Here is a 22,718-nt window from a genome sequence, read left to right on the forward strand (position 1 = left end):
CTTCAGCAAGACACCTATTCAAGGCCCAAATACTTGTCTGTGCACCATCTTCACATCACACTGATGGAGGAAAGAAGAAATGGTTGAATGAAAAAAAGAAAAGGATATGAAGCAGGCAAGGATTTGGACGATTTCCATTTTAGTCTTGCAGATGTAGGGAGTATTTACTCACCAGATGAGTGTTCAGTCAGGACCACTATATGACATTAATTTACGTTTGGTGGTATGGTTCAGTGACACTCTCTTTATGACCTCACTGCCCTACCACAGATCACAAAAAGCATGAAGCAAAAATTAGCAGAACAAAAAATTAGAGCAGAACATGACAGCTGATATGACAGATACAGCATGAAATGTGGGGCTGGTGTGAAGGTGGGTTGCAAAGTAGCTTATATTTGTGCAGCACCTGTGGGCACACTAAAGCAGCTTAAACTGCAAGTGGGCAAATTTATCAATACCCTATATTAATGTCAAAGGACACACTATTAGTATACATCTATGTAACAGCAACAGTACTTTTAATCTTTTGAAGTTAGCAAAAAAAAGATTATTTTTAAATATCATGCAGAGGAAAAACTGTATAAAACTGGAATATTACATTGTCTGTGGACCCTCTAAGCTGAAGTGGCTAGGGCAGAAATATATCCTTAGTAGGTCTACTGGCAATGTGTACATCTGCAGTATTAAATTATGCAACTTAACAGAACATAACGTGAAAGCACTCGGGCTGATGATGAAGCTTCTATTATCGATATGTTACATATTGAAACTAACCACCAAGATCAACTTTAAACTGTGCGTACTGTATCAGACAGGCAAGCATAGACATTGATGCAGGTCTACAAAATGTGTTAGATTATTCAATAATATGAAAATATATTACTAGCCCTAGAAAGTTCATTACAAAGCTGATAAAATATTAATTAAAAAAACAACTCACAGATTGTAGCAAAAAAATGTAAGGTTGCTATTTCCACAATTGTATGTAGTATAACATAAGTAGGATAGTATGATACTACTATTATTATTATTATTAGTAGTAGTAGTAGTAGTAGTAGTATTAGCATTACAACTATATAACTCAGTAGAAAGTGACTTAGTTCTTACAAAATATGTAGAAAAATGGACACAGCTTCCTCAAAGTGCCTCAAACTTGCATTCTTTGAATGACCAGCAGGGGGTATCTGCTTGCAAGAAAGATGTCTGACTTTACGATTTATGATCGAATAACCCTATTGCTCACTTGATCTCAGTAACATTTTCCTGGTGAGTTTATGGTCTTAATCACTAGTTTCAATTCTTATTTAATACTGCATGATATTCATTTTCTAATTTATGGTCCCATTAAAAGGTATAAAGATGATAAAGTAGGGAGTGCTTCAAGGCAAGCCAGGTTTGACTCTGACTTCTTGCTACTCTGTGAGCATGATGGGTTCTTTGTTTCTAACTCAGATACAACGTTCTTCATTATAACAGATTTCCAAAAACAGACAACAGCCTACATGCTTCCATGATTTAAAGAGTCACTTAAAAGTCGAGAGTTTTTGTCCATATAATCTATGGTTCTTCAGGGACTACAATGCCTCTTTTTCATCAAGAGTAGTAAATTGATAGTTTCCCTGGGTTAAACTGCTATTTGACAAAAAAAGACTGTCCTTGAGATAACCCTCACATAATGCTGCTCCTCATCATCTTTACATCCGGTGTAAGCAAATGAGATGTGTGATCATTAGCAAGCTGTATTATTACATTGAACAGGCAATGATAGTAGCATTGATCATCTCAGCTAACTCTGAGGCAGAAAGCAAATAAGCATATTTCCTAAAATGTCAAACTATTCACTTAATGCTCCACATGAGGAAAGCTCTGAATTTATGATATATTAATTTAGTTTGCTGTAATTTATTACAGAGCACTCACATCAATACACTACAGAAACTTTAATTTTGTTCCCCCGAGTTTTCTAAACCATAGTGCTATAATGGTTTGGTGGATGTTGTTGCATTGTTTGGTTTATGTGTATTTATGCATTTGTATTTGTCTGTTTAAAACATTTTTAATGTGGGTTTCCCATTATTTTCTTTCACTCACTTCTGAAGCCAATAATTTGACGCTAATTTCTCTAAGGGGCAAAGTCTGTCTGTCTGTGTTTCTCTTTGTCTTTCTGAAAGTCTGTTAAAACGTAATGGTTTTACGGTAGAATACTGACTCCTCTTGGCAAAGAGTAGCACTGCACAATCATCGTCACATTCAGCACTAAATGAGCTCACACGTACCTGGCAACACACAAACACTAATGCTGAAAGACACACTCACAACATGCAGCCTCCTCCAATACTCTGTGAGCCACAAACACATCAGCACAAACACACCCACACACACAGAGAGTCCTTCAGTTTGATAACCTGTAGTGTATACACAGACGCACACACACATATAAACACTCAGTCAGTACACAGTGTATTATTCTTGGTCTCGTGGAGACGGAGAACAGGAGGCTATTGGGATTCTCCTCATGCTCCTTCTCGATCCAGCTGCCGCTTCTCTGCTTCCCTTCCCTCTCCCCTTGTCCTGTTTCTCTTCCCCTATCCTTCTCCATCTTGCCTCTAGCTCTCTTTTTTCTCTCCATTTCTTTTCCTTCCCTTCTCACTTCTCTCATATTCTCACTCATATTAATTTCTAGCTTTTCTTTCTGGCCTTTTTCTACTTTCCTTTACAAATGTTACTTACTCGATCACTAATTACATTCAGGTTTGGCTGTCATTCCAGCTGATCTGTGATCTGTACACTGTTCTTTGTTTGCTTGTTTGTAAAAACTGTAACAGATTATATAAATAATGAGTTATATGGTCTTTTTTTGGACACTTTTTTGTAAACTTGCCTCTGTACACCATAAACACTGGATTTAAAAGCAAGCAAACAAGAGATGATTGAAGTTCAGATTTGAATCATTTTTCTATAAAGTGCTCCCTATTCAGAGACTCAAAAGTAATTGGACTGTTCACTGAGTTTAATGGCCAGGTGAGGTCTATTTCCTTGTCATTTCATGATAAATCAAATGTATAATTAATGTGAAGTGATGACTTTGTGAGGTTGCATTCAAATTTGGTATGCATTCTTAAAAGAATGAATGCACTGGCGAGCTCAGGATTACCAAAAAGGCCTGAAAAAAACATAGAAATCAAGTGGATGATCACAGAATTCTTTCCATGGTTAAGATTTATAAATGTTAACAACAATGTGCAAACCACTGGTTACACTCAGGAACAGAGAAGCCAGATTAGGCCGGAAAATGTCTGAAAGAGCCTGCACAGTTTTGGAAAAGAAGAAAATCTATGAATAAGGAAAAAAACAGCAATGTAACGCCATGTGCATGAATGGCTGCCAATGGAAAATGCTAGTATTTACTGATGATGTGGCTGCTGATAGAAGTAATGCTATGTAATGTCCAGGCCAAGAAACTCTGCTCATATTCAGAAATGCTCAAATACTGTGGAACTGATTGTATGGTGCTTCACAGTGCAAATGGATAATGATGCAAAGCATGCTGCAAAGCAAAAACAAAACAAAAAACAAAGTTGAATAGCAGTCCAGAACAGCAGAATGGGACTACTGAAGTAGAACCATGCAATGAGGCAATAAGGAAACAGAGACGATATCTGATTCCTGTCTATGATTCGTAAACACACACACACACACAAAACAAATGTAGCCAAGTCCTGCTACTCTTAGCTGACCAACTTGTTAACATCTCCACACTCACCAATATTTTCTGGCTGCTCAGCCGAAAAGTAAATCAACAGACTTCCTGTGACTTATTGATTGCCTTGCTCGGAGTCTTAACACGCAGTTACACATTCTCCTTTTCTTCTCCACCGTCCGTGTACCACATTTTCCTGTTCTCCTTTGTAACACCCCACCCCTCCCCCCAACAACAGAAAGTCACCTATACATCATGCAAAAGTAGCTGCCAGTTGAACCTAAGTGGCTGTTCTGTTTCCCGGCATCGTCACAGAGCAGCTTTGAATCAGAAGGATAGCATGGGGGGCAGGCAAGAGACATTTAAGGATCCCATCCTCTGTGACTGGGCCATTGCTTAGCGACCACATTCCAAGAAGAGCGGATTAGCCGAGGCATTACATCTAAGATATAAGTTGGTGCCTCACCCAGCGTGTGAGACAGAAACTGGACACTGTCTGGCACTGTATATTAGTTTGTGTATTTCATGTCTGGGGCTATTTATAAATGTATGGCTTCTGTTTCATGCCTTATAGTAGAACAGGAGTATCTACTAAAAGGCAACCAGGCTGAACCCTGCGTAAATGCTTTAAGATCCTCTTCTTCTGTATACCCACTCTGAAAAGCACTACAGTTTGTGTAAACATAGTAAACATTGCTAAGGTGAAGCAGAGTGTCAAAGCCAACAGATAGTGTTGCATAATCTGTTCGAAAGTGATCCCAATGTAAATATAAAAAACATATGACATAAGTTCTTTACAATAATATCAAATCACAGCTGCTTTGCCATTCCAAACTGTTTTGAGGATTCATAATTTAGATTCATAATTTATGCCACCTTGTTTGCCACTCTGCTGAAATGACTTCATTGACCCACAAATACAGCAGCAAGGGGGACAAAAAAGCCAAATCTAATCTCCAAAACAGAAACTCTACACTTCTGGATGATAACAGACACCACTTTCATGTGTGCATTTTGGATTAGGATATCCTAGCGCCTCACACATCAACAGTATTTGCATAAACAGGCAGCGTGCTTGGAGTTCAAGTCGTTCAGCAATTTTCTCATCTCATTAGCTTTTTGTCCTCCTCGTCTTTCTGCTTTTCTTAGCCTCTTCCTCCATTCTTCATCACATCACTGTCTCATCTGCTATGTTTACCTGTCCTCACCTAGCTTGTTACATCAGCATACACCCCATGACTGTATTTCCTTGTCACCGGCACATTATTTTCTGCATAATTTTTATTTTCGCTGTCACTCCAAAGCACAATGTTTTGCTCCAGGCAGGAAGTATTGCACTGAGCTGCTGAACATGTTAAATGCGTCTTACCCCCCCCTCGTCTCTCTCTTGCCATTTCACACCTGGTTGCTTCCCTCTAATATCTCCCAACTCCCAACGCAGTACTACACAACAGTCATTAATTGCAAGAAGAGGGAAATCATATTCTCTCTTCGCTAAAAAAAGAATGAGTGCAAACATTGTGCACCAGTTAATATCTACTGTGCTGCCTGCAGCTGTAGCAGAGGTCCCGTTTTCTAAAGCATTAAACTGTGATATTTTTATTTGTCGAGCAATGAAAAACCGAAGCACTAAAAAATGCCTAAGCACATAGTGATTTTCAGCATATTTATGTTTGCCACAAGATGTTAAGTGCCTCTCTCACTCTCGTACGCTTGAGCGTAATTGGATTAGCTGAAAATATACAAGAGTATCATAACTTTTTAATGTTTCCGTAATTGAATATACACTTTTTGCACTCACCAGACTGTACAAGTCAGTAGATCTTTTAAGAAAATTGCGTGCCGATTGTATTAAAATTCACTTGCTTCTGCTACTAAGCTGCTGAGGCCTTTTTTCTATCTGTCTTTCTCTTTTTTTTCTTTTTTTTTAATCTTTACTGATTTGTTATTCTGAAATGTGAAGCCATGCAAAGTATTAGTCAAGCCCCGGTGCAGTCAAAAGAGTTTTTGTGAATCCAGTTGTTCTACGGCTTTGTATTACAGTTGGGTATAAATGGATAGATTTTCTAGCTGTGCAATTGACTGTTATCAGCAATATATTAACTACCTTATTGCACATTTCCTTTATTTTTCACTCTTTCTATCCACCTCCTGCTGTATTCCCCGCCTGCTTTACCTCAGGGTTTTTTACCTTGCCGTCTGTTTCCGTTCCAGTTTCTCCATATTTCATCTATATACTTTGTTCCCCGTCCTTTCTTTGCCCCGTTTCCCTGCGGCTTTAGCATGAAGAGGATTTTTTTTTTATTCCAGCTCACTTCATAACTGCCTTGACAAGTTCTATATTGATTGCTTGTGCAGATTACAATTGATTTTGCTCTTCACTGTATTTTCCTTTCTGCTTGGTTCTTCCTGGTGTGATGAGCACTTTTCAGCATCCATTCATCAGCATGTTATTTTTTAATGGTTTTTTTTTTCACACGTAGGGACAGAAGTATTGTGCACTGTGTTAGCCCAATAAAATTAATAAATAAACACACAGAGAAATGATAAAACTCACCAAGGATTTCAATTGTTAATTAAAATATGTTCCTAAGGTTTATTGTGTCTTCTGATAAATTTTCTACAGAGACTAAGACCTCCCCCATGCCATGCTCCAATGCACCACAGAAGGCTGAACCTCCAGTGGGAGGAGCTGCCACGGTCATCACATTTTTCTCCCGTTTGCTGTTAGGAATGCTGCTGCTGCTGCTTATGTGGTGAGCGACAACACCCGGATACACACACACATACACATACACATATATACACATTACTTATAAGGAGTCTACATGATCCAGTTTTCAAATTGATTAGTAACTCAATCGCTCACTCATGTATTGGCAGGTCGATGCATGTCTGTTTATGTGTTTATATGATATATATTTATATGTTCTGTTTGCATGAGCATGTTTAATGGACCAGGAGCTGTAAGATCTGGGTGGTTTAACTCTTTAAATCCTGTTGAAATAGTAACGGTAAAGGTTTAGATTTCTTATTCTTCTTTTGCCTTGAGGCGACTGTTGTTGTGATTTGGCGCTATATAAATAAAATTGAATTGAATTGAACTGAATTTTGGCTGCCCCGTTTAGGGGTTACCACAGCAGATAATCTCCCTATCCATAGTACTTTTTTGTCACACCAACCCTCAGCTTGTCCTGCTTCACTACATCCATGAATGTTTGCTATAGTCTTCCTCATCTTCTCCCACCTGGCCGATCCATATTCAACATTCTTTCTCCAGTATATCCACTATCGCTCCTCTACACATGTCCAAATCATCTCATCCTTGCCTTTCTAACTTTGGCTCCAAATGGCTCGACCTGAGCAGTCCTTCTGATGAACTCATATTTTATCTAAATGCTGAAAAATAAATATATACAATCTAAAATTAATGAAACCATCTGTAGAAGTTGTATTTTTTTCTTTTTACTTTAATCAAAAGATTAGCGACAGCTTTATACCAATAACACTTTAACAAAAATACATTAAACATGGACGCTTCTCCAGCTGAACACCTGCTGCAAGTGGAGTGGTTGAATACGATTAAGGCACTTTCATGCCAGTTCCCCTCCCATGCAGCCTGTATGTGCAGGTCCAAATGGGAATCTGTTCTAATTTGTTTTAGAGTTACAAGCACACTCCATTTCAAAAGATGTCAACATTTCCATGTCAACAGATACACACCAAAGGATTAATAACGCTATAACAACAAAGGAAAGCAGAAAGGGCGACAGACAGATTAGATGGCACAATTAGAAAACACTCTGGAAATATGTAGAGAATTATTGCAAATTATAGGAAATTATTATCAATACGATTATATAGTATTGTGTAAAAGTCTTAAACAACTTAATTTCTATAGGAATTGGAAGCTGGTGATTCAATTCATTGAAACATGTGCAAACACACATGAAAATACAAAATATATAAGGAAACAAAAGTTTGTACAATTGTAATGAACATTTCAAGTTGCTTTATTCTTTAACAAAGCTTGAGTTCTTTTAGGCAATGTTTCTTCTAATTTCTTTAAGTAGTTTTGAAGTAGTCTAGTTCTCCAGGCTCCTTGAATGACATTTAAAGCTCTTCTTCTGATGTTGGCTACAAATGAGGTAATAAAAAGTGCTTTGAGTACTTATGTAATGCTTTTCTACTCCAACTAAGTACCATACCATTTATCAGGTCTGAGCTCTGGGAAGGCCAATCAATGAGTGATAGTTTTCAGTTATGTATTGTTCTATCCATGTATGCCAGTATTGATGGATCAACTGAAGTGTCTGATTCATCTGTCAGATCCTGTGTCAGGTCTTTGAATTTTTCCTATTAGTTAAGGACATGACTTTCACACACTGTTCATATGGTCTAGGTAGCGTTTTAGGGCTGCCAAGTCTCTTGCACTCAACTTGTCAAGTTTCCTCAAATTTCTTAAGAATGCACTACACACCTTGTGAGGATATGCCAAGTTTTCAGCTAATTGCTCTTTGGGAGTCACTTTGTTGGTGCAGAAACATTATTTTATGCCTTTAAAACTGTTATAATTTTTGATTAACTCAACTAAACTAACAAACTAACAAATTTCCCACGCGTGGGACTAATAAAGGTTATCTTATGTTATCTTAAAGAATTAGGAACAAGTTTTATGGTTTTATGACAGGCAGTTTTGCTGCTAGTAACAAAAGGCCTAATGGTACAATTTAAAGTTGGTTCTTTACTAAGTTGTCTGGAGACACAACATTGGTTCATCCTTATTAGGTACCTTTTTTATGCTTGAATGTTTCATAGATTAGTGTTAAGTAAGGAAAAAAACCCTCTGAAAATGACATTGGCTGCTTTTTTTTCACTCATTCTCATTCCAATCCTTGTATCAGACTAAAAATAAGGGGAAAAGCACCCTTGTCCAAAGAAAAATTTGAAAAGAGCTTCAGAAAGCCTGGAGAACAATTTTGTGAGTGTTTTGTTTTGTTTATTTTTTAAATACACAAAAGTCGGTCTCCCTGGAAGCAACATGTGAAGAAATGAGGGCTGGCTCAAGTCATATAGTTTGAGTCCCAACATTTTTGGTTTCTTACACAAAAGCTGTTAGAAGGCCCTTATTACGTTTTAGATGGTTGAGTTGACGGCAGCTCAACGAAAGCGCAGTCTTGTGCAGTGTTTAAAAAATGAAAAGCAGCTAGTAACATTACGAGCTGACGCTGTTACTGCTATTAAGGATTAATCCCTTATGTTACATTATATCATAACTTACTAAGGAAATTAACTCATTACTGTTCCCAAACTAATAGCTTAATTGACTTTGGGAGCATTATTCTTTTCCTTGCCACAAGCATTATGGAGATTTGTTTAGCATCCAAGTACTTTTACAGACACTAGTTATGACCCAATGCCCAATATACATGTCATTGTGATGTTGTTTTTGCCCATTTTACCCACTGATTTTAAATGTGTAATAACTTCACACAATGCAAAGAGAGAAAGGCTGTCCTCTTTTGCCATCCTGCCAGCTGAGTCACATATGTGCACTGACACAACAGGATCGGAAAAGTCCCACTAGTGTGCAGCTACCTGCCAAGAATTAGAAGAGAAACACAAACAAATGTGTAGGGGATTTGCATTTTTTGCAAATAGAGTTATGGCTAAGTCAAAAAAAGTCCCACTGAACCAAATATAAAGGCCAAAAAAGCAAACAAATTAAGAATGACATATAAGAGAAAGGCAAGAAGACAGATCATTCATACTTTGATGCAGTGCAGTTTGCCGAGGCTAATTTGTGTTCCTCTTTCTGCAGATGTGAATGTCTTATTGCTGAAGGCTGATGTGAAGTAGGAGGACAAAGAAGAAGAAGGAGGAGGCTGGTATTTTTTCCTGTTTTGCACATGTTTCGAGGATACAGTGCATTGATCATTTCGGTCCATCACACAGTTACTCACCAAAATTATTCAGACATTAGACAACGATAATGCGACTCAGCATTTTTGGATTATTTGATTTGCTGACAAAAAAACCCAAGAAAAATCTACAGAGGAACTTTGGAAGATTGTCATCGGTATCATCACCAACAGCAACTGCAGCGACCTGAGAGGCAAACACCAAAACAAGATTATTGTCTTACATTACCCCCTGGTGGATTTGATGAGCCACTTAAAACTGATTTGTCTCAGTTGGGTTTTAGAGGCTCCTCTTCGGCAACAGAATCAAGGCCACAGCTGACATCTCTTTTTACCTTTTTTTTCTTCTTTTTTGTACTCACTCTCTTCTTAAGTCGCAGTGCAGTGCAGTACACACACAGACAGACACACACACACACACTGATATAGGGCACGTGTATTTGTGTGTATACTTACAGCCCCTTATACAGCTTAATCATCATGCCAAAGACTCCACTACACCCCCAACAAAGTGGTTCCCACCCAAGTCATTGAGCTTCCTGAAGCCTGTGCCTGTCTTCATCATGGGATGAAACCCCCAGAAAGTTGGGCGTGCGCACGTGTATGCGTGACATCTAATGGATGCTGAAACCCATTACAGGAATCAAACTGGGGACAAAGCCCTGCAGCCCGTGTTTGTGTCAACCCGCCAGTTAACAAAGAAGTCACAAATTTATTCAGTCAGACTCTGAGTCTGCACATCTCCAACAACTGACAGAGCAGAGTGTTGTTTGTTTGTTTTTCTTTTTGTTTGTTTGTTTTTGTTTTTTCAACAAGAGGACTAACACTTTGGAGAATTCAATAACCATAGTCTGGCTTATTTACAGTTAGCTTTACATAGAGCTTTGAGAAACCGGCAAGGACGACCTGAACTGTAAAAAAAAAACAACTAAAAAACAACAAAAAAACAACAAAAAATAAATGAAATAAAGTGGATTTGAGACTGAACCATTCTTTCCCCACTGTTGTTTTTTATTTTTGGGTTGACTTTGTATTGATGGCAGCAAAGCTGGTTATTGGAACTCTGATACAAGCTATGTTGGTTTTCCATTCTGCTCTGTGCTGTAAAATACAGTAACACAAATCAGTTTGCTTTCTGACTTCTGACGCCTTTACAAACATTAGAAATGTCTTTTTGCAGTTTACATTTCAATAGCCAATATCAGTTACCAGTTAATATTATGTTATTCACAGGAATCTTGAAGTGTTTATTGTATTTTTTATGGACAAATAATAAAAAGACGCATATAGGAGTTTAGTTTTTTTTTTCCAGACATTCTTAATGGCTTAATTCTCTTTGATCCTATTTTGTAAACTATGATACAGTATGTAACTTTAACAATGAACAAAAAGTTTATTATTTAATAATAATGTATGTATTAGCCGTAGAATGTCGTAACCTGTACCTGGGGTCTTTTTTATAGATGTATATACAATGACAGGTTTCAACCATTAAATGTGACCATTTCACAATGAATTACGATGCACTGGCCTCATGTTCATTTTGTGAACTTATAACACATCAGGGCAGACTAATGCCTCCTGCTCCGTCTGGTTGATCCTGATGATTTTCTCCTGGCAAAACAAGATGAAGGTGAGGTGCCAATGGGGGATGTTAAAAAAAAGAAGATGCAATAAGTTTTCATTATAATAAAAGTAAAGACAAATTACTTCCCAGACACAGCTATAAACACACAGTGCCTCATTTCAGGTTTTACAGATCGATACTTTTGACCTTGCAGAGGTAACGTTGTTTGCTTCTCAGTTTGTTTCTGAAAGATGAGTGTCTGCAGATTCTAACAAGCTCCACTGACACTGCATGGAGTGGTCATAAAGCTTAATACTTTATGGGCATGATGCATTATCCTTGATATACTTCTTCTTGTTTTCTTTTTTATGGGGGGATATTCAAAATCGCGAAAATTTCAAGATAGAGGATCTGTGTCAATTCTCAGAAAGACACTGAGAGCAGCATTGATTTGAGCAACCTTGACGAGTGCATTTTTTAAAAGTCAGTTTCATACTCAATACACAGAAGAATACAAGGAAAACAAAACTAAGTTTAGACTCCAAGAGATTCAGCAGTGTGTTTACTTGAATGCCATCATCAGCATGCTGACAAGGTCATGACCACATACTGATCATTAGTAGTTCTGTATGCTTTTTTTTTTTTTTTTTTGTCTTTGTATGTTATTTTAGCATGCTAGTATACCAAGTGCATCACACAGCCCACATCTGAGAGAAATTGGGATGTTGTTAAAATAGTTTTGCAGATATCAAAAGTGTTGGACAAACTGACTTGATGATTGTGCTATATCCCATTATGGGAGCCGAATGTTTAGAAAGGTCAAAATGAAATGTATATTTGTAGAACTGACTGGAAAAAAAAGATTTTTTTTAAACTATAAATAATTGCACAAAATGGATGGCTGTTCATCCAGAAATATTTCATGTGGTTTTAGTGTATGCACGTGGGTCAGACTGTCCATGCAAAGGGAAGCACACTCACAGTTCACAGACAGGAAAGAAATAAAGTTACACTCGATCTCCTATACCTCTCCTAGCAGAGAGGGAAGAAAAAAAAACAGGTGGCAGGGGATTTGTGTCTGTGTCCCTTTCAGCCTTGTCTACCAATAAAGCCAACTGTCATTTCCCAGGGTTGCATCTGTGCACTTATCTTTCTCTGTTCCTCACCAAACACGGTTCTCTAATTAACATTTGAGAGTGAATAGATGAGAGCTTCTCAAAGGAGAGGAGGATGTTTTGATCAGTGCAGCAAAGGTCAACCTTATATGCAAGCTGATTTTGTTTGCAGAACATACACGGAGATAAAAGTGGAAAATATGAAATTTCCTCCACAATGCACCCTGTGACTATGAGTTTTCCCTAATGACTTGTGTCATCATTTTAATCTCTTGCAATGACATGCCACTCATAGATATAACGGCTGAGTTCTGTGAACGCTGTAGCATTGTTGCAAGGCGAAACGTGATGATCGGACGGGTTGTAAACAAGTAGCAGTTTCACAGATACATAACATCTGCACCGATGTGCATGCAACAGGAAATATGAGCAGAGCACTGGAGGTACGGCTGGTCAAAATTTCCCTTTTGACCTTTAGCTTTCACTCTGGCTGTCTCGCCATCTCACTCGTCCCTCTCTCAAGCTCTCTTTCTTCCATTATACTGACAAGCTCTGGCAGGCCGATTTGGAGGCCGAGGACAAATCAATACACCATCTAACAGCTGTCAGCTGCAGTTCCCTGTGTGTGCGAGAGCAGACAAGAGTGTATCTGCTTGTGTAGTTATCGCATTCATTACTCTTTCTTTCATTCCTTTCTTCTCCACCTGCTTATACTGATCTGCCCTTTGCTTCTTTTTTTTTAATGTCAGTGTCAATGAGGAGTCAACTAATATTTACAATGGCAGTGCATGACTTGAACAAGGAGGGTACACAACCAAGGAAGTTTCTGTTCTTTGTGTTCTTTGTATTGTTTTTATTTTATAGCTAAAAATAATTCTGTATGATGACATTTCATTCTTTATAGCTTTAATTAAATTACAGATGAGTTTTTAGCCATGCTCCCTTTGTCCACAACCATGATGTGATTCATATTAACCTCAGATATATTGAGAGTGTGTGTGTCTTTGTGTGCATGTGTGTGTACCATCCAGAGCCTGTCAGTTCCATCCGCCTTGCTCTGCTCTAATGACTAGTTTGACCTTTCACAGAAAACTGGATGAATGACATGATCTCTGCGTCCATATCACTTCTGATCTGGCTTTTGGCTCTGACCTCTTTAAACACTCAGCTTACTTCCCCTCTATCCACGGCCTCACTCAGTCAAACTGTTTTTGTCCATCTTCCTAATATTCTAACTTCCTCATTAAGCTAATATTTCAAGACGTTTGCACACCCAACTTCTCTCTGAGCGTTATTTCACCAGTTTTCACACCATTTTCAAGCCAGATGAACATCGCTGCACACGACTCACTGAGCAAACTGCTTCTGCTTTTGGCAGCAATGTGTTGTTTGCTCTTCAAAAAGTCTCTTTTCAAAGGTATTTTCTTTGTGCTAGATATGCTAACAAGGAATACTCCAAGGCAGCCTCTCTTTAATATACACTCACTTGCTACTTTATTAGACACTTAAGTAAACTGTGTTAGGCTGGCATTAATTTAGCAGTGATTTGCCATCCACATATATGAAGGAAAAATAATATTAGACACATATTTCATTGCAATGCAGTCCTGCACAACACCACTGCAACAAAAGCTGAAGCAATCTGAACTTCACAAAGGCAGAGTGTGTGCCAACAATGGACTGCAGGAAAGAACATTTTCCCATTATTTTAAATTGGGTGCCAAAGTTAAAACTTTTTGACTTAAAATGATCTTGGAGTGATTTATTTTACACGCAGTGAAAATCTGCCAAATCGAGTATGCAGAGCTACTCGCTGTGGTGACCCCCTGTGAAATTTTTATGTACAGCTAGCCCATCTGTTATGTTTCTCAGGGACAGCAATGATGTCCCTGACTCAGTTTGACCTAATTAACATTGCAGGTTTAGTTATCTAAAAGGGTTAGAGACCAAAAATCCCAATAAACAGTGTTTATACATAATTTGTCATTCCATTACAAACCATTTCAATCACTATGTTGTGCAGTAGTTGTTTACCTCTCACAGATAATGGTTTAATGAGAATAATTCACCTGTTTTTCATAAAAAATAAAATTTGATAAAAATTTGTTTTAATGGAAAACACTGGAAAAACCTACATATTAAACGCAATAGTTTTACATGACATTTTCTTTTAATTTTATTTTTAATTTTAATTATTTTTTCTGGATTTTAAGGGAAGTTTACATGTTACACCTTTAATGAAGCTGCATCTGAGAATCTGGATGAGCTGACGGACACTGTGACATCATACATCAGTTTTTGTGAAGATGTGTGTGTGCCAACCAAGACCTTTTGCACATACAACAACAATAAACCATGGTTCACTCCTAAAATCCATCATCTTCTTAAGGCCAAGGAGGACACCTGCAGAAGTAGTGACAGGGCCCTGTACAAGCAGGTCAGGAACACACTGACCAAGGAGATCAAAGCGGCGAAAAAGATCTACTCCCAGAAGCTGAAAGAACGGCTCTCAGCCAACGACCCTGCGTCAATGTGGAGGGACCTGCTGGAAATCACTAGCTACAGTCGCTCCCCACCCCCTGTTGAAGCAAACAAAGACCTGGCAGACGAGTTGAATACATTCTACTGCAGGTTTGAGACGGACAGACTCTCACCCCTCTCCAGAGACAATGTTTCAGACATTGACCCTCACAGGGCTCTAGACTAACTTTTTGACATGGGCGCACCGGTACGCCTAACTTTAAAAATTTAGGCGTACCGGCACAAAAGTTAGGCGCACTCAAATTTTTCAACCGCATCGCTTAACACCGCAGTTTTACATGTGCACTTTCTTTGGGGGGAAGTCCATACAGACAATATTCATTTCTAAATTATTAACTAACAAACTTGTGCTTAAAGTGCTTTGTCAATATTGTAGAAAATGTTAAACTTGTTTGCTGCTGCCTGCTGCTGAAAGGCAGTGGGGAGAGGGGACACTTGGGCAGTGCATTTATTGCAGCATATAATGTGTTTTCTGGATACACTGCTGCTTTTTCAGCATTCAAAGATTGATGGCACCGTGTCAGAGCTGGCTATGAATTTCAGACGGATCAGGCCTTAACTTAACACAAAAGTTATCAATAGTTCTTTTCATCTTTTCTTATTACCCACAGCTACATCCACTTCTGTCAGGCCTAGGCTGCTCACTAGGGCTGGGTATCATCACTGATTTCTATAATCCATTCGATTCCAGTTCTCAAATTCCTGATTCGATTCAATTTAGCCTCAGACAGTCAGAAATATTATAATTCTGATCATTTATCAGTACTGATACATATGAGACTTCATCAGAATTGTGAACATCACAGCAGATGCCTTTGTGTCAAAGTAACTGAGAATAAAACACAGAAAAACATGAAGGAGATTTTTCTGGTCTGGCTTTTTATAGCAGATAACCTTAAAATATTCTGCAATATTCTGCAATTTTGCATAATTTTAAGAAGTTTAAATTTCTTCAGTATTGAACAGCAGAAATTAGGCTTTCTTGTCCAAGGTCATTTAAGTGAAAAAAGAAAAAGAAAAGAAAAAGACAGCGACCGACAGCGCTGTAAACAACGGTAGACTGGTGGGCAGTGTTGGGAAGGTTACTTTTAAAAGGTATTCCATTACAGATTACTGAATACATGCCCCAAAATGTATTCTGTAGTATTCCGTTACGTTACTCAATGACAGTAACGTATTCTGAATACTTTGGATTACTTAATATATTATCATGCTTTTTACAACTACGTGAATGTACTATTGCTGTGTGATTTATTACTATTACTGAAGGTCCGCGGCTCCGAACCGTAGTAAAGGGACCTCTGACTAATACGGCGGGTTCCGTGTCGGGCTCGTAGCCGAAAAATAGCTTTACTTTGTTGTGTGGGTCAACTTTGCTTGCGAGAGACAGAGAGGGGCGTTGAAAGGCTGCTCCAACGGAACTTATTGTTTCGGAGGAAAACACGAACACAGTGTACAGTCGAGTCTTAATGCCGTACTTACAACTGGGCTCGTCAGGCACTCTTCTCCGCTGCAGTGGTTATTATTATATTTACATGCTTCCAGCTCCCGTTTTTGCTCGGTGACAGCTCGTACTTTTCCACTCTCCTTTTTTCTCCCTCCTCGCGCTCACAGACACATAACGGGTATGGCAGTCCATTCTCCCTGCAGCACGGACTACACTGCCCATGAGGCTACATTCTTTAGAGCTATGCCTGTAGCATTCTGCCTATTAGCTTAGCACAACAACAACAAAAAGGCGCTCTCTCACCCAGGAAACACACAGTCGCAGAGAGAGAGAGCGTTGCCCTGTAACCATGGCAACCGTAACGCTGCCGCCTGGAACAACAGAACAACAGAACGTAGCTGTCAAACAAAACCCAAACAGTCCTGACCCGCGACAATATTGTAACGTTCTCAAAAACCAGACGTTCTGTTTTCAGTTTGTCCGTTTATTCAGCACAGGTAACGGGCCGTTAACTCCGGGGAGAGTGCTCTCGTACAACCTCACCTCCAGCCCCGTACAGTCACCCAACAACCAGGACCCCCCGCCCCTTCCTGCACAACCAAACATGTAACTTAAAGAAACACAGCGTGCAGAGACAACCAACCTGACTGCAACACAACATTTAACCATCATTACACTGCCCCCCCAGCAATAAGTTCCTCGTCCCCGAGGGAACAACACAGTCTCTGAGGCGGGGGGGTAGTCTGCGTTCCCTCCTTGACCTCCTGAGCCCCTGGGGGGTACACAGTGCTTTGGGGCTTTGAGGTGGAGAGCTCGAGGGACGGGAACACAGCTCCGGCCGGGGGTCCCTCTGTGCAGGGTCATGGGGGCTCTGTACACGTCCCTCAGGGAAGGAGGGGAGGGACTGTCCTCTATAGGGGGCCATCCGGTCTCTGTGCAGCACCACTTTCCTCCCTCTAGGAGGCAACTGCACCCTGTAAACAACTTCCCCCACTCGCTCCAGGACGCTGCAGGGCCCCACCCAGCTGCTATCCAGTTTAGGACACCGTCCTTTCTTTCTCTTTGGGCTGTAGACCCACACCAGCTCCCCAGCACGGAAGTGCCTCCCCTTAGTGGTGATGTCATAATTCCTCTTTTGGCGCAGGCCTGCCTTCGCCAGCTGCTCCCGGGCGTAGGAATGTGCAGAATCCAGCCGGTCCTGCAGCTTCCTTGTGTAGTCCCGGCCTGGTGGCGCCTCTGGTGCGTCCGGGGGCTTCCCAAAAGCCAACTCGGCAGGAGTTCTCAGCTCTCTCCCTAACATGAGCAGGGCAGGCGTACATTGGGTGGAGTCTTGCACTGCCGACCTGTAGGCCATGAGGGTAAGGGGAAGATGGTAGTCCCAGTCCTGTTGGTGTTCTGAGGTAAGGATGGCTAGCTGCTGGGCCAGCGTCCTGTTAAACCTTTCCACCAGTCCATCGCTTTGGGGGTGAAGTGGGGTGGTGCGGGTCTTCTTAATCCCCAGGCGTTCGCACATGGCTGCAAATACCTTGGACTCAAAGTTACGCCCCTGGTCACTGTGGAGGGTCTCTGCTGTTCCAAAGCGGCTGAACATCCCCTCCACTAATGCATCAGCGACAGTCTCAGCCTCCTGATCTGGGATGGCATATGCTTCCGGCCACTTGGTAAAATAGTCCATGGCCACAAGGACATAGTGGTTTCCTCTGTCTGTAAGAGGAAATGGGCCCATGACGTCCACAGCTACTCGCTCCATTGGAGCTCCTGCCAGTTGTTGCTGAAGCTGAGCCCGGGACTGGTCCTGTGGCCCTTTGTGCGAGGAACATGCATCACAGCTGCGGCAAAAGTCTTTTACATCCCTCCGCTGCTGACCCCAGTAGTAGCCCTGGCGCAGGCGGCGTAGGGTCTTGGAGACCCCAAAGTGGCCGGAGCCAGTGCTCCCATGGCAGGCTTCCAGCACAGCTGACCTCAGCGACCTTGGCACCACAACCTGCCACCTCTCCTCCCCTGTGGCAGGATCCTTCCAGGCACGCTCCAACACCCCCTCCTTCAGCCTGAGAGCATCAAACTTGGCCCACAGCCCCCTGGTACAGGTGGAAAACCCAGTGACCTCATCCCAAAGGGGTCGCTCCTCCCTCTCCAGCCACTGCAGGACTGGCATCAGGTCAGTGTCTTGTTCCTGTCGTGCCCTCCACTCCGCTGCATCCACCACCAGAAGAGCCCTGCAGGCGAGCTGTGTTACTCCGTCCATTGTTGTGAGTTCCCGCTCTGTCTCCTCTCGCTTCTCACAGTAACGGCAGCCAGCTGCAGCACATGGGCGGCGAGAGAGGGCGTCTGCGTTAGAATGGTGCGTCCCTGCTCTGTGCTCCACAGTGAAATTGAAGGCCTGGAGCTCCTCCAGCCAGCGAGCCACCTGTCCCTCTGGCTCCCTGAAAGACATCAGCCACTGGAGGGCGGCATGATCAGTTCTGATAATGAATGAAGTGCCACACAGGTAGTACTTAAAGTGTCTCACCCCTGCCACCACGGCCAGCAGCTCTCGTCGTGTGACACAGTAGCGCCGCTCACTCCTGTTCAGGACCCGGCTGAAGTGCGCCACCACCTTCTCACCATCCGGCCCAACCTGCGACAACACAGCTCCCAGCCCCACATTACTTGAGTCAGTGTCCAGGACAAAAGGCAGGGTGGGGTCAGGGGGGGCGAGGACTGGGGACTCTGTCAGCGATCTGCGGAGAGTGTTGAATGCCTGCTGACAGTCCTGGGTCCAGATGAAGTCACGGTCCTTCTGCAGCAGGCGGAAGAGTGGTGCAGCTATAGAGGAAAAGCTCTTCACAAACCTCCTGTAATAAGATGCCAGTCCTAGGAAGCTTTTGAGCTGTTTCTGGTCCGCTGGTGTGGGCCACTCAGTAATGGTGTGAATTTTTTCCTCCAAAGTGCTGATGCCCTCATGACCCAGCTTGTGGCCCAGAAACTCCACCTCCCTCCTCAAGAAGTGGCACTTGTCGGGGTGCAGTTTCAGGCCTGCAGCCGCCACCCTCCCCAACACTTGTCTCAGGGCATCCAGGGCAGCATCAAAGGAGCTCCCGTGTACTAGAAGGTCATCCAGGTAGACCAGACACCGTTGCCGTGGGACACCAGCCAGCACACTGTCCATCAGCCTCTCAAAGGTAGCAGGAGCGTTACAAAGACCAAAGCTCAGGACTTTGAACTGCCATAGTCCCCTGTTGGTACAGAAGGCTGTCTTCGGTCTGGATTCAGGGGACAGTGGCACCTGCCAGTAGCCACTCCGCAGGTCCAGGGTGGAGAACCAGGAGGATCCGGCAACTAAATCGAGAGACTCGTCAATCCTGGGAAGGGGGTAAGAGTCCTTTTTTGTCACTTTGTTGAGTGGTCTGTAGTCCACACAGAAACGCATCCTTGGGTTGTTTTTCTTAGGCACCATCACCACAGCGGAGGCCCACGGGCTATCAGATGGCTCTATGATGCCCGCCTTCATCATTTCACACAACTCTCTGTCAGCAGCCTCCTGATGAGCCAGGGGCAGGCGGCGGGGGCACACTTTAATAGGCTGGGCATCCCCGGTCTCAATGACGTGCTCCACCAAGTGTGTCAAGCCAACATCACTTTCTTTCAGGGCAAAAATGTCTCTAAACTCTTTTAGTACCTGCCATAGACTCTCTTGCTGCTGTGGAGTCAGCCCCTCACAGTTCTTTGACCAGATGCTCCTCACTGCTGAGAGCCTCTCCTCCTCCCCCGCTTGCTGTTCTGCTGGCGGGTCTGCGGAGGTCTCCGAGGTGGAGGTGGACGCTGCGGCAGATGCTGGGCAGACCGGGGGGGGAATAAGCTGCACCTTCTTCCCATCAGGGAGTATGAGGAAGCCTTTGCCCAAGTCCAGTACACCACCAATGGCTCGCAAAAAATCCAGCCCAAGGATGCAGGCGTCCTGCACGTCAGCCACCCAGGCAGCATAAGGCACACTGAGGTCCCCCACCTTAAACTGGAACACTCCCCTCCCTCTAATTGGGGCCAGATCACCGGTCACAGTCTTAAGTCGCACATTAGTTGGTTGCACAGCAGCTCCGGTTGGGACGACATCGGGTCGGACCAGCGTTGCATTGGACCCCGTGTCCAGAAGGGCCGTACAGGACACCCCCGCAATCATCACTGGAACATGGCAAAAGTCGCCAACCTGGGTCCAGCCCACAGCGATGACCGCACCGGGTGGAAATGGCGGTGGTGTGGGGATATCGTTCTCCCTGGCCCGTGTACTCCCACCTACACGGGCCCGTGGGCATTTCCCTGAAGTGCTGCAAGCTTGGGGCACTGCCTGATGAGGTGTCCGACTTGTCCACATCCCCAGCAGCTCTGTGGTCGGCGGCGTGGGCCAGCCCGAGGGGAAGGTGACTGCAGAGAAGCCGTCTGAACCAAACTGCACAGGCCCGCTGGCATCTCCATCTGCTCCACAGGTGCTGACACAGCCCTCACCAAATGTGTGTCATCAGCGCCCCCAGAGGATCCTGCAAGCATCTCCCTCTCCAACGCTAGCTCCAGGGCTGCACTGAGTGTGGCCGGTCGAGCAAGCTGAGTTTGCATACGGAGCTCTTTAGGGCTCAGGGCCTGCAGGAACTGGTCCCGAGCTAACTCCGCCTGCACTGATGGTGGCATGCTGTCATACGCCCTCCGGCAAAGACACTCGACCTCATGGGCCAAAATGCGAAGGGGCTCTCCCGGCAATCTGCGTCTGTTGTGGAACTCCGACCTCAGTGTTGGCTATACTGCCCGAAACGTCTCTGAAGTGCCCCAACCAGAGCATTATAATCTCCCCTTTGCTCTTCGGTCAGCAGCAGCAGGCATGCAGCTGCATCCTCACACAGGCACAAAGCCAATTGGAGAGCTTTATGTTCCTCAGACCAACCAGCTGCAACAGCTAACAGCTCAAACTGTGCAATAAACACTTCCCACGGCCGCTGAACTTAGGCGTTTTTATATTCGCGGCAGCTTGCTGGGCGCCGCCATGTTTGTTTACATCACGTGACGGCGCGCCAAGCGAGGTCGACTCCCTCCCGTCGGAATCGCGGCCACGGCGCGAAAAGGTCCCGAGCCTAGTCAAACCTGGAGAAAATCCAGCCTCAGCAGACAGCCGCAGCGCCGTTTCCCTCACTCTATGGGCAGGCGAGCGCGGACGGACCTCCCTCTCCTCAGTCTCCCTCTTAATCTTGTCCGGTAACATCCTCGTGTCTCGTGACGGTCAGCGTCGCCAGCAACAGGGTGTCGGGCGGTTTAGGTGGACGTTCTTCACTTCTGACACCAGTGTAACGTTCTCAAAAACCAGACGTTCTGATTTCAGTTTGTCCGTTTATTCAGCACAGGTAACAGGCCGTTAACTCCGGGGAGAGTGCTCTCGTACAACCTCACCTCCAGCCCCGTACAGTCACCCAACAACCAGGACCCCCCGCCCCTTCCTGCACAACCAAACATGTAACTTAAAGAAACACAGCGTGCAGAGACAACCAACCTGACTGCAACACAACATTTAACCATCGTTACAATATGAAACAAGAAAGTACTGCAGTGTAATCCATTTATTTCAACAAAGTAACTGTATTCTAAATACCACCTTTTTAAATGGTAACTGTAACGGAATACAGTTACTCATATTTTGTATTTTAAATACGTAACGGTGGTACATGTATTCCGTTACTCCCCAACACTGCTGGTGGGTAATAAGCGAATGAATAATGCAGAAAACAGAGATTTGAGACGGGAAACTGTTCTTGAAGTACAGAGAGAGAGAGAGAGAGAGAGAGAGAGAGAGAGCTGTGCATGAAGTGTGATTTTTATCGTGGTGGAAGCAAAACAGCAAAAGTCAGAGCGAATTCATGACGACATTGATCAAATGTGAAGCGTAGTTTGCTGCTTCTTTTGCTGCTGGCTCAGCGAATATTGGTTGGAGAGACAAAACCTGCAGCTCAGAATCAGCGCAAAAAAGACGTAAACACAGAGCGGACCCGACGCATCAGAATCGCTAAGCTCCGACAGCGTGTCCGTGTTCGGGCTGTCGGGTGAGAAAGCGGAGAAAGAAAGCTGATTCTGATGCGTCGGGTCCGCTCTGTGTTTACGTCTTTGTGTGGAATCCGTTAATGAATTGATATCGCTTTATTCAAGCTACTCACCTCTCTCTTCCACCTGCACTTTCAACTGGACCACGGCCAATCAGAGAGGTCCCGCCCCTGACTATCTCTGATTGGTTTAGTCCACGATAGGGGCATATGTGTGTCTGTTGTTGACCACACGGAGAGTTGCAGAGATTTTTTTTTTTTGTTACCCGAAAATATTTTTTTTAGTCGCACCACTGAAAAATTTGGTCGCATTTGCGACCAAATTGGTCGCACTCTAGAGCCCTGCCTCAACACACCTCTCATCCCCCCACCCC

At 43.0% G+C, this 22,718-nt stretch overlaps 1 protein-coding gene across 3 annotated transcripts in view; it reads left to right on the top strand.

Annotated features, from left to right (window-relative positions):
• cntfr (ciliary neurotrophic factor receptor) overlaps window positions 1-10,744 on the top strand; it is a 201,328-nt gene extending 190,584 nt beyond the window's left edge. For all 3 annotated transcript variants that reach the window (XM_063480832.1, XM_063480831.1, XM_063480833.1), the window contains 2 exons: window positions 6,327-6,456; window positions 9,522-10,744. In XM_063480832.1, the coding sequence (XP_063336902.1) occupies window positions 6,327-6,456; window position 9,522 (131 nt within the window). In that variant the 3' untranslated portion in view covers window positions 9,523-10,744. The remainder of the gene's footprint in view (window positions 1-6,326; window positions 6,457-9,521) is intronic.
• The last annotated feature ends 11,974 nt before the right edge of the window (window positions 10,745-22,718 follow it).

This window comes from Pelmatolapia mariae, linkage group LG7 (assembly GCF_036321145.2).
Source record: "Pelmatolapia mariae isolate MD_Pm_ZW linkage group LG7, Pm_UMD_F_2, whole genome shotgun sequence".
Lineage (NCBI taxonomy): Eukaryota > Metazoa > Chordata > Actinopteri > Cichliformes > Cichlidae > Pelmatolapia > Pelmatolapia mariae.